At 38.3% G+C, this 12640-nt stretch overlaps 1 protein-coding gene across 3 annotated transcripts in view; it reads right to left on the reverse strand.

The window, feature by feature from the left end:
• Window positions 1-12640, reverse strand: part of Smap1 (small ArfGAP 1) — a 127800-nt gene that overhangs the window by 66389 nt on the left and 48771 nt on the right. For 2 of the 3 annotated variants that reach the window (XM_004634379.3, XM_004634378.3), the window contains exon 2: window positions 12382-12515. In XM_004634379.3, the coding sequence (XP_004634436.1) occupies window positions 12382-12515 (134 nt within the window). Of the gene's footprint in view, window positions 1-2731; window positions 2853-12381; window positions 12516-12640 lie in introns of those variants that run through there. The other variant, XM_023718681.1, reaches the window with a different exon arrangement.

The following is a 12640-nucleotide window of genomic DNA, read 5'->3' on the forward strand; positions in this document are numbered from 1 at the left end:
TATGCGTGGGCCACCACACCTGGCTGTTTGCTGAACTATGAAGTCTACCTATTTCCTTTTCATTATCTATTCTTCCTTTTGGTTTTAGTTGTTTAGCTGTTCAGGTTATTTTTGGATGTTGCATCTTATGATATTAGACAAATATTATAAGCAAATGGAGATTAAAATTCTAAATTGGCAATCTCAGTTCTCTTTATTCTCTATAAAACTTTAAAAACTCAAAAGTACTTCAGAATGTAGAACTCAAAAGTTAACTTTAGATAATGTAGCCATTGTTGTCAGCAATGTTATATGTGAGATGGGTTAAAATACTGCATAATTAGAAATTCCAAAAACAAATACTTCATCTAGGGGCTGGGGAGATGTCTAGAATAAGCGCTTCCCTGGCAAGCACAAGGCCTGAGTTCAATCCCCGATTCCGCAAAAAAACAACTTCATCTATATAACATGAGAAACTACATCAGGAAATATTGTCTTCTCATGGCCCCTGAAAAAGCATATAAATGTAAGAGATAAATTTTGTTTTTATATAACAGTGTTGTGTATGAAAAGTTTCCTGCCATTTGAACTAATAGGACTATGGCCATCCCACCCTGAATGGTCCTGATCTCATCTAACTAACGAAATTCGAAGTTATTACTAAAAATTGAATTCTTTAGGATGCAAATGATAAGTCTCATCTATAACACTAACACTTCAGCACTTCCGACAATTCTGAAACTTGTAAATGGCTGAGGCATTCACTGTTTCTTTCTTCACCCTTACCTTCTGAGTTTTATCTAGACGATCCTAGCATGCTTACATTTTCTGTACACTAATGAACAATTTCTTCTCTTGTTCAACCCGCTCTGTCAGGCACTTACATTGCTTTTGTCTTTCTTTAGCTATCCGCTTGTTGAGTCTCATGGTTTTCCTGTTTACAACTGTGAGTTATTACTGATACCTTCCTATGAGCAATATTAAAGCCCCTTCCCCATGTCATTGTTTTTGGTTTGTCAAATCAGTCTACTTTTATACAGTATTTACTTTTTTTCACTATGGAAGTTACATATCATTATAACAAAGTAGAAAATAAATGAATTCATTTCTAATTTTAATACTTATTCAAGAACAAATAATTATTGGGTACTAGGAACTAAAACTACTAAGGTGAACAATTATGAGCATTCCTTTTTACTTCATTTTTAAAGTTGTATGTTAGTTTTTATATTTTTGTAGCTATGATTTTAATAAACAATTTTACATCCTCCCTAGGGAAAAAAAAAAGTTTCACGTCACTGAAGTACCTCCAGTGGCCAGATGGTAGTGATGCAGCCCACAAAGAGGAAAACAAAGTAGGGCACTGTCAATCTTGGAAAACAATCAAAAAGCAAGACCACAGGCTACTGAAATGCCAAGCTAGTGAGTAAGACTACCTTTTTTCTTTGTTTTAATCTCCCCAAATGTTGCAAAGCAGCACTCTCTAAGCAACAAAACTACTTCCAGGAGTGGCCTGTACTGGTCCCAGCATAGCATCTACTGAACGAGGCCAGAAGCCTGTCTTCTCTTTCAGCTTCCCCTGCTTCATAGCCCTTTTCTCCTCTGTCCCCAGAGAGCTACCTGCACTCGGCTCCCCAGACAGAAGAAGTACCTGTTCCACAGCCACTAACAGTAAAGCTAACATTTGCACGAAGTTCTTACTTGAGGTATTTTTACCTGCGTAGTCCACATAAATTCACATGCATGTGCTGTCTGGACCTCTGGAGTTTAATGGCTGTTTTTAAAAATGAGTTAAACAGAACAGCAGATATTGCAAATGACTGGATTGCATTAGGTTTTCCAAGTTCCCAGTGGCAAAAATGCAAGACATTAAAATAATAAATTCTTAAACATTATTAGTTCACAAAAAGATGGTGTATATCTATGATATATCTAGAGGGGAAAAAATACAACTACTCAAAATTTAAATTTTGTACCATATGTTCTGAGGAAAATATTGGAGGGAAGAAGAATCTGACCTTCATGTCAAAAACTTCTCTGTAAGGGTATAGGAATACAGAGCACCAGTATGTTATAGATGTATACAAAAAATAGCTGAGGGGGAAATATGCAAGAAACTGGTAAACATACTGCTTCTACGGAGGGAAACTGGGTGGGTGGAGGCAGGTGGGAGGGGAGCATTCACCTTGCATTTCTGCTCTGACGTCTTCTGACGTCTTGACGTCTGTGCAAGGACCCTTCATTTCCCATTCCCCAAACTAAGTAAAATGGGCGGGGCAGACACTGCATCGCCCCTAAATCACAGAGCAGCTAGGGGAGCTGAGCAGAGTCAGGGCAGGTGACAACTTCGAGAACTGAGCAGAGCAAACCTTCTGATGATTCAAAAAGGTTTTACATTAATCAAATATATACATTTAAACAATCCCATGAACGCAGATTTTAAGTACATTAAAAGCATAAATGTGGTCTTAAGTATTTGTTTACCATGTCTTTTCCCAGTGACATCATCTTATGGAAACATATATGGCTGCTAAAAATCAAAAAGCTTCTTAAAACTTCTACATATTTGTATGTGAAGGGGAAAGCAACTTCCTCTTGTGAATGAATTTAATGTTTTCTATTCATCAGAATATTTTAAAACCCAAAGATTAGATTTTTCAACTACCTTAGCTAATTTTTCAGATGAGCTCTAATTTAAAAGAGAAATGAGTACTGGTTATCCCTGGATAAATTCTTCACATCAGTAACTCACCTCGACTACCTCTTGAAACTTTCCAGAAAACTTCTCTATCTTCCTCTCAAAAGCCACCAGGATTTCTTGCATAGGAGCAAGCCTTTCAGGGCTGGCTTCAAGATCTGTTGGCTTTCAGCTGCTGGAAAAGAAGGGCCACCATTTTTGGTCTTGGGAACTCTTTGGAAATATTTAATACAGAGTCCTTTTTTCAGTGTCATGAACCTGGTCTATTTTTTTGGGGGGGAGCTCTTTTGATTTAATTACTCTTTTTAAGAATAAACCATATAACTCAAATTCAACAGGATATGGATTAGAAATAGCAATTTCATATTTTATAATTTTTAGATAATCACAGATCTTGATTTTCTGTTGCAGCATTTACTAGTTGCTATAAATTCAAAAAATATACATTCTTTTTCTAAAGCAGAGAAATTCAACATTGTTATGATAAAACACACACCACTGTAGTCTACGTCTGGGAGTTCCCAGGACCAAGCACCAAGTCTCCCTACAATGAACCACGCTGAGAAGAGATCCCTGGGAAGGAACTCAAATGGAGCAGGGTAGGACTCCTGCCACTACAGGAAGGGCAGGGCCGGATAAAGTGAGAGGCAGGGATGAAACAGGGAAGTCTCACTTACTTTCAAACCCTACATGCAAACAACTGAAAAGAGAGGTCAGAGGAGTAAAAAGCAGAATAGCATCTCTACAATGAAACCATAACAGAAAAGGGTGCCCACCCAACAGATCAAAATGGGAGCCCCTAACTCAGAACTAGCTAGAAGATATATATGAGAACACACAGATTAATGAAACAACACATTGAAGTTGTGCGAGAACAATGAAATTATTAACATTTCAATTAAAATAAACTCAGGAAAGCAACAGAAAAAACTGATTTCCTAACTGAGCCAGGAAGGGCGGCGTCCATGCTGTGAGCTCAGCACCCGGGCAGGAGGCTGAGGCACCAGGTACTGGCCGGGCTGCCCCACACAGTGGGTTTAAAGCTAGCCCAGAATACATGGTGAAACCATGTCTCAAAAAGCAAAAAAAAAAAAAAAAACTTTTTAATTTTAGAATGAATGATAAGTAAAACAGAAGACAACAACAAGAAATCTAATAAAAAGCAGTGTGAAATATAGAGACCAAAGGAAAAGAAATTTTTTAATTCTATGTAGTTAAAAGCTAGGCATGACAGTATGCACCTGTAATCCCACCTACTCAGAAGGCTGACCTTAGGAACTTAGTGAGACTGTCTCAAAATAAGATTTAAAAATGGTGGGCCGGCCCACACCTGTAATCCCAGCGCTTAGGAGGCTGAAAACAGGAGAATCACTGTGAGTCCCATTTTTGTAGTGAGACCCTGTAGACCCTGTACTAAATACATAAAAATAAGTATTTAAAAAAAAATGGGATATAGCTTGGTAATAGAGCTCTTGCTTATTAGCATGTGTGAGTCCCTGGGTTCAAACTGCAAAGCCACCAAGGAGAGAAAAAAAGAAGTAGTAAAACAGTAGCAAAGAAAATGGCAAGTATCGGAGTTTAAGCAGAGAACATACAGGTGGAAAGAGTCACTAAAGAAGAAATCTAAAACCAACGAAGAATATTCAGTAAAGTTCAAAAATATCTTTGCTAGAAAAAATACTTGAAATTATATAATAAAGAAGCACTCCACATTCAGTATTGAAGCAGGAGAAAGCTGTCACTGCTGCAGTGTGTAACAACCGCGACACATCTGTACCACCAGGCGTCAAAAAGGCCAGGAATCAATCCTGACAAAAGTAATAAGCTTTGAAATAACAAAAGTTTATCCTGGGGTTACCTGCAACACATTATGTGAGAGAATCATACAGCAGAAAACTTACTTCACGCACTCTGCCCTTAAAATCCTGCACCCCACCCCACCCCACCCCCCGTCACCACTGCACAGAGGCAACAATGAGCCCCCCACCGCGCCCGTCGTTTCCGCTGTTTCTCTAGCCACAGCGAAGTGCTCCAGGTGTCTGGCCACACTCCTCTGACTGTCCTCCCTTGTATCTGGCCTGACTGGGACTTCAAGTTGAGGTCACAAAATGCAGCAAATCTTACTGACGAAGACTGGGAGGAAAACACAATCTTGGCTTCCACAGGAAAAACTTTCTGTTAGAAAATTCCAAGTTTCAATATTATGACATAGCTATTGCTGAGTCAAGCTGAAGGCTGTAGTTACCTCACAGCTTTTCCCTGGAAATAACCAGGTTAGAACGGAAAGTGCATCCACTTAGCTGGTGATCTTTGCCCCTTATGATGGAAAGTATGAACAGCAAAAGGGATCAGAAATCCTTCTTTCACACTCAGAAAGAACATGTCTTTCACATTTCACTTGAGAATCTTGTCATATTCTTTTGAATTATTTAAAAGCATAGAAAAATTGTATCTTTGGAGGTTGAATTAGACCGCTGGGGAGAGCTGAATCACTTTCCTAACCATGGTACGTGACTTTTCTTCAAAGTCAGGCAACAGTTGGGTGCACTGGTGCATGCCTGTAATCCCAACACTAAGGAGGCTGAGACAGGAAGACCACCAGGAGTTTAAGGCCAGCCTGGGTCACATAGCAAGACACTGTTTCATAAAAATAAAAAAACTTAAAAAGTCAAATAATGAAAATGTTTTCAACTTCTGTGGTAACCAAAGACCAAAGAGGACTGAACATACAAAGAATCGTAGAAATGAGATGTTCAGTCACCTAAACTACTATCTGCCTACTCCTTGAATTCCAGCTATACTTTCTGATTGTCTAGTTTCTTTACAAATCATTCCAGTACTGAAAAACACAGCCTTTATAGTACAGTACATAGTACAGTATAGTATAGCAGAGACCGACAGAGACAGAGACACACACAGAGAGAAAGAACAGGAACAGTCTGGACCCTCCACATACCAGCTTAAGTTGTATAGCCTGAGACTGCTATATTTGCAAACTTAAAAGTAAACAAGAACACGGTACCATGGCTTACATCTGAACTGCACCTTCTGACCTCATCTGTTCGGGATAGGACCTCCAGAAGGCAATTTGATCATGAGGACACAGAACCCATCAGCGGACCGCCCTATGGAACGTGCTGCAAAGAGGCTGGGCCAGTGAGAAGAGGGGACAGACCTGTGGGGCGGGCCCAAGACGCGGCCTTGTATATGCTACAGCTCCACTTCCTGGCTACCAAGGCTTCTATCTAGACCATATAAAGAATTTTTAAAAATCAGACACCCCAAATTCAAAGACCCAATCCAGAAATGGGCATCTGAGATAAATATACACCTCTTAGAGGAAGAAATACAAATGGCAAGTAAATATATAAAAAAATGTTCAACAGCATTGGTCATTCAAGAAATGCAAATTAAAACAGCACTGAGATTCCATCTCACCCCAGAAAGAATAGCTAACATCAGGAAGTCAGCCAATAACAAATGCTGGAGAAGCTGTGGAGAAAAAGGAACCGTTTTGCACTGTTGGTGGGAGTGCAGAGGGGCATGACCACTATAGAAATCAGTGTGGAGATTCCTTCTAAAGCTAGGATTGGAGATCCTATTCAAGCCAGTTATTCACCTCTTGGGTATTTTTCCAGAACTGAAAGCCTCATACCACAGCAAGGTATGTGCACCTATGTTTATAGCAGTGCAACCTGTCATAGCTAAATCCTGGGAACAACTCAAAATGACAATCAAGTGAAGAACAGATAAAGAAGATGTGGTATTTTTATACAATGGAGTATTATTTAGCTATAAAACAGAATTTGAGTCTTCTGTCGATAAATGGACGCAACTAGAGAACATACTCAAGTGAAATAAATCAGATCCGCATGTGCAAACATCGTATTGTATTCTTAGTGTAAGAACCTGAAAAGAGAAAAATGGAATCTGAAGGGTACAACAGACACTGGGAAAGGGGAATTAACTTACTCAAAAAGAGTTACTGAGTTGAGGAGAAGGATAGGAGAGGGAGTGGGGGAAAGATTTATCTATGTATGTAAGCAGGATACTTTGGACAATACTGTGGATTTCTGCTGGTCTACGGAAAAAAGCAGTTAATGCTTTAATTTATTTTGTCTCCTTTTTCAAATGCTTTGTAGTTTTTCTCTTCTTAACTTCTCATACATTTCTTTCTTTCTTGTTCCAATTTTACATGCATATATCTGGTAATACAAATAACTGATTGGAAGACAACACTATGTACTACAACAAATACTGTGAAATTCATATTACTTTGTTAAGTGAAATTCTGTTGTGACTTGTAATTTTTTTGTTTTAATTCTCATTTGTATTCTCTTTAAAAAGCAGGGATAATACTAGGAAGAAGTTTTGTTCTGGTCTGTTTACTAGTCATTTTCACAGAATTTCTTTAGCCAAAACTTAAGCTTAGCGCGCCATTAAAAACAGTAAGTGCTCCTTAATAATACTTAGCCCCAACACAGTGGCCATCGCAAGGACTGAAAGACACATGATAGCTTCTAATGGCTAGAAATGTACAATTCAGTTAAGAAGACATGTGGGAACAAATACACAAACTAAGTATGTAAGGGGGCTGTATTAAAGTAGGGATTTAAACTGAACTTTTAAGACTGGTAAAGATTTAGCTGCCAGAAAGATATGCAAATTGAATTCCCTACAAAGAAAACACCTGAACAATACAACAAGAAATAGTAAAACAAGAACATACTGTAACGCCGAAGGGGAAGCGATGCCTCACTTCAGCCAACACTGTCTGCTGTTGGGCATCACAAGAAAGGTCAAAGGCATGGGATGAAGCCAGAAGGAAGAGAACATCCGTAGCAGTTTAAGGAAAGTAAGACTTTACAATTCTGAAAGGACAGCCAACGCAAGTCTTTGAGAGAAGAGAAAATGAACAAAGAAGTGTTTATGTAAATAGATAAAGAGGTAACAGGGAAAAGAACTAAGACCTTGGACATATATGAGAAATGTGAAGGGAAAGTGGCAAAAGTAACAAAACATAAAAAACTGATAGGATTCAAAGTCACAGCGGGGAGTGGGAAGGACAAGGCCAGGATATCACCACACTTCAAGATTAACTGGAATGATGACATCAATTAAGAAAGCAAGGGGCCGGGGAGATGGCTCAGTGGAATAAGCACTTCCCTGGCAAGTGCAAGGGCCTGAGTTCAATCCCTGGTTCCATCAAAAAAAAAAAAAAAAAAGAAAGAAAGAAAGAAAGAAAGAAAGAAAGAAAGAAAGAAAGCAAGCAAGCAAGCAAGCAAGCAAGCAAGCAAGTCAGGCTAGAAGACCAGAGTACTGCTCTCATATTAGATTTATCAAGTTGCAAGACCAATACCTACAAATCATAACACTTACAAATACTACACGTTAGGAATTATCACTAAGGCAGGATCCCACATATTGAAACACCACAACAACTGCCTAAATCCTTACTTTCCATCTCCATGTGAAACACAGCTTCACTAATATTGCAATAGAGCAACAATTAATTCTGATAGTCTATCCTTATTATACTCTAACTCATCTGGGAGAAAACAGCCATGCTTTGTCATAAGTATTCTTTCTCTTCTCTCATCTCAGTAACAGCCAGCTTTGTTTTTCATAAAGCAACAAAATTCCTAATTATTTAACGAACATACAAAATAAATAAAAAATGTAAAAACACATTGAGATTCCAATGCCATAAAATAACCTCCCTAGCTAACTCTGGCTTCACAAAGCACACAATTAAAATGGATGTTAGGGAAAAATACCAATTACTTCATGGAAAAGATGTCAATATTTCTTAAGAAGGACAAATCAATGAAGAGCAAATGTCTCTAGCAGACAATCTGAAAAAAGACTCAAGTCACTTTTTTACTAAAAGTCACTATTGGAAAGACAGAATCACACAATCACATGCGTGCACCCTGGGGCTACAGATGCATGCTACCACACTTGGTTAGTAGTCTTTACTTTTAATCAGCTTTAACTACAGACATTTACAGTATTTGTAATTAGTACTTTTATATTAAAGTGAGCAAGAATTCTTAAAAGGGAAAATATGCATCAAGACTTGGATTAATTAACCATTATAAAATAAGTCAAAATCTGTAATATTTGCAAAAGTATAAAAAATTTAAGTCTTTCCAAAAACTTAAGAAGTAACTAAACATAAACCCAAGATCAGAGATAGTTAACCTGACCATGAACCACATTAAAAATATTCTAAATTTAAAATAAAATTTTTGAATAGAGCCAGCTCAGCAGTCTAAAGTACTGCTTAGGCAAGCTTAGGCAGGTGCAGGGGACCATGGTTTCATCCCCAGCACCACATGCTGTGCCAACCCCACTCTCAGGGTAGGCTGAGCCGGCAAAAAAAAAAAGCAAATAACTCTATTTCTGTGCTAATAAAAATCAAAAAAGTTTTGGGAGGACTACACATGCACGCACGCATGCACGCACGCATGCACACACGCACACACATATCTTCCATACACAGTACTGAGGACTGCACCCAGGCGTCTTCTACCTGAGCTGGAACCTCAGCCAGGCTGGGCTTGAACTTGTGATCTCCCTGATTCCTCTGGGATCACAGGCAGGTGCCACCAGAACCAGCTAATCATCATCTTTTAAAAATAAGCAGTATAATAATTCTAAAATATCACTGAATACAGAAGCCCTAAAAACTAAAAAACACACATAATACAAACAACTGATTAAAAACAGAGTATCTCTCAGTTGATGAGTAGCCCTAAGCCAAAACTATGCAAATAGTAATATTTCACAAAAATCACGTGTGCACACACACAAATTTTATTTAATAGCTTGTCTATGTTGAGATTAAATTAGAGAATAAATTAAATATAGAGATTAAATTCAGAGATTAAAGAGAACCAAAACTAAGCAGTCAAACCAATTAAAACAACAGATTACCAGGAAGCTAAATTGCCTCCTAACAACTAAACCAAGTATTCAAACCAATTTATTACAGCAGATTACTAACCAGCTAATTGCTTAATATCTGGAATATATTCAAGGCAGCAATACTCAGGGCATTGTGCAATGAACAAATGGCCTAATACTGTTTTTGTGTTGTTTTGTTTTGTTTTGTTTTTTTATATTTTAGGGAAGGGTCTACAGGGGGTTCAGGGTCTCACTACTAGATCAGACTCGTAGTGATCCACCTGTTTACAGCCTCCCAAGAGCTGGGATTACAGGTATGTGTCACCACACCCAGTCTCAATTGGGTCTCAGCGCACCCCGGGGGCGAGGCCAGCATGGCACACCTTGGGACCCCTGCACCTGCTTGCAGGCATTTTACTAACACTGCTACTAACAGAGGAGTTAACACTTACTGAATCCTTCAAATGTCCCATGTACTGTCTCCATATAGGCTAATGTAGGCTTCCCCTATATTAATTTGTCTGATTCCCCAGGAACCTACAAGACGGGTGCTACTACTACTTTTATTTTATAAATGAAGCCGAGGTGCCCTGCAATCCAACACCCTGTGGAGGTCACACAGGTCTGACACTGGAGGGGACCTTTGTTATCACTTCGTCCTACTGCCTATCCACAATCAGCTAGCCTCAAGCACCCCTGGCTGAAATAAAAACTGTGCCCCTTTGTTTGGAAATTTGGGTTTTCCACTGTTATTACCTATATCTCATAATCTCAGGAAAATGTTTAAATAACAACTTTAAATACTGTGGTCTATCTATGTGATTTTTTTTTTTTTTTAGAAGTAAAACTCTGTTGTCTAACGACTGATTTCTAAGGCTATCCTAACCTGCTTTCTTACCCCGGCACTCTGAGAAAGAGCTCTGTGGACTATGGAGCTGGGCAGAGCACTTTCTAGAGAGAAGTACTCATCAGAAAGTCTTGGATTCCAAAATAATAATTCTCATTTCCAGTAACCTAATCAAATATAATTTTAAATAGGGCAAAGTACTTCATTCTTTTTTCTTTTTTTTTTCTTTCTTTTTTTTTTTTTTTTTTTGGCAGAACCAGGGATTGAACTCAGCCCCTTGCGCTTGCCAGGGAAGCACTTATTCCACTGAGCCATCTCCCCAGCCCCTTAATCCTTTCCAATAACACTCATTTGAAATAATTCAGTATCTTACCATGTGCCTATTACCTATCTACAAAAAAACAACTGAAATGCAGCCCACTGATTTGGAAATTCTGTTCAACTTCTGTTACCAAAAGAAGCAAAAGCCCTATTAAAAAGGCTACATAAAAAAAAGAAAAAAAGGCTACATATTTTTGCATTTAATTTTGTTTAATCTCTACAATCCCTTATAAACATCAGCTTATATTTTCAAGCTACATCTCACATTTTCTTGAAAAAGACAAACAACATTCCATCATCTGTTACCACATTGGCTAGAGATATTAAGAATATTGCAAAAAAAAAAAAAAAGAATATTGCAAAAAAAATACTGCTATAAGAAATGTTCAGAAAGCTCTGTTTCTCTAATATAACTTGGATATTTTCTTCTCAAAGATCTTGAAAATACTTAAAAGATCGTATTTCCTTATATGCCCTTACCAGCAAAAAGCTCAAAAACAGATCTGATAAATTATGCTTGACTTTATAACCTGACAATCTCTACTGTATTCCTTCAACAGTGAACCTCACTGTACCAATGCAAATTCTTGTTTTTCTGATTCTGAAGTAGGCGCTCATATCCCCGAGGTTCAACCACATGCACTTGGCCCTCCACATAGCTCGGTTCTGCACTGTGATTCAATCCACTACAGGTCAAAAATATCAGAGGGAAAGAAAACTGTATCTCAACTGGACATGGACTGCTATCTTTCCTTCTCGTTATTCCCTAAACAAGCACATGACAGCTACTTGCACAGCATCTACAGTGTGCTCATTACTGTAAGTAATGCAGAGATGATTCAAAGTCTACAAAGGAGAGAACACGCAGTGTTTGGAGCAGGAGGTACTGTCATGCCACTTCACAGACCGCACTTGAGGGTCGCTGCATCCTGCGTGGACACTAAGGGACAACTGTGTGCATTTAGTTCTTAATACTAGCTGAAAGCACACTCAAAGGTAGTGTAACTTCACTATGAATTGCAAAGTATGAACAGGAAAAGTACTTGTTTTTAAATGTGGCCAATCTTAAGGACTGGATAGGAAGATTTCAAGGACCTACGACTGTGACACCAGAAAACAGCAAAGTCTTAAAACCACAAGGTTATCCCTGTGCTTCGCTGCTCTATGCAAGCTGGACTTCGTCAGAATACACAGTCGTTCACTAGCCCACAGTCCTCCAGCCACTATTCAAATACAAAGAGCAGCTCTGCGCTGCGAGTCCTGTAGGTCGGCTTCCCGCTGAGAGCTGACATTTTCCTATCCTTACCCAGGCTCCCTCTACCGACAGGAAAATAAACTATGGAGTTAAAATGGCAATTTCATCAACACAGGAAAGAACACTGTTCAATTACTTCAAAATTGCTATTTTAGATAAAAATATAATACTCTATAGTACAGTAAAAACTGACTTTAGAGGCAATAATAAAATAATATCTACAAATAAACAAATGAAGTAACATTTCATTTTTATGTGTGCCATATGCCATTTCAGTATCCTTCTTTTCAACATTAACTCTCAGATCCGAGGATTAGATATTTTAAATCATTTTAAATATTCTTAATGATTTCTTGTTACAGTAATGTTTACCTGTATCTGTTCTGGAGTCCATTGGTCTAGGTTGACCGACTTGACCCTGGATATATGAACTCCAAGATTTCTATGAATTCCAGCACATCTGATGCAAATAAACACACCAATATTCCAGGAAGCCCATCGGGGACCTAATTAAGGAAGAAAGAAAAAGATAAATACTGATGTTGAGGGAAATAAATCAGACATATGTGCTTAAATCTTTTTTTTTTTTTGGTACCAGAAATCGAACTCAGGACCTTGCGCTTGCCAGGCA

Source organism: Octodon degus, unplaced genomic scaffold, assembly GCF_000260255.1.
Source record: "Octodon degus isolate 3935 unplaced genomic scaffold, OctDeg1.0 scaffold00061, whole genome shotgun sequence".
NCBI classification, from domain to species: domain Eukaryota; kingdom Metazoa; phylum Chordata; class Mammalia; order Rodentia; family Octodontidae; genus Octodon; species Octodon degus.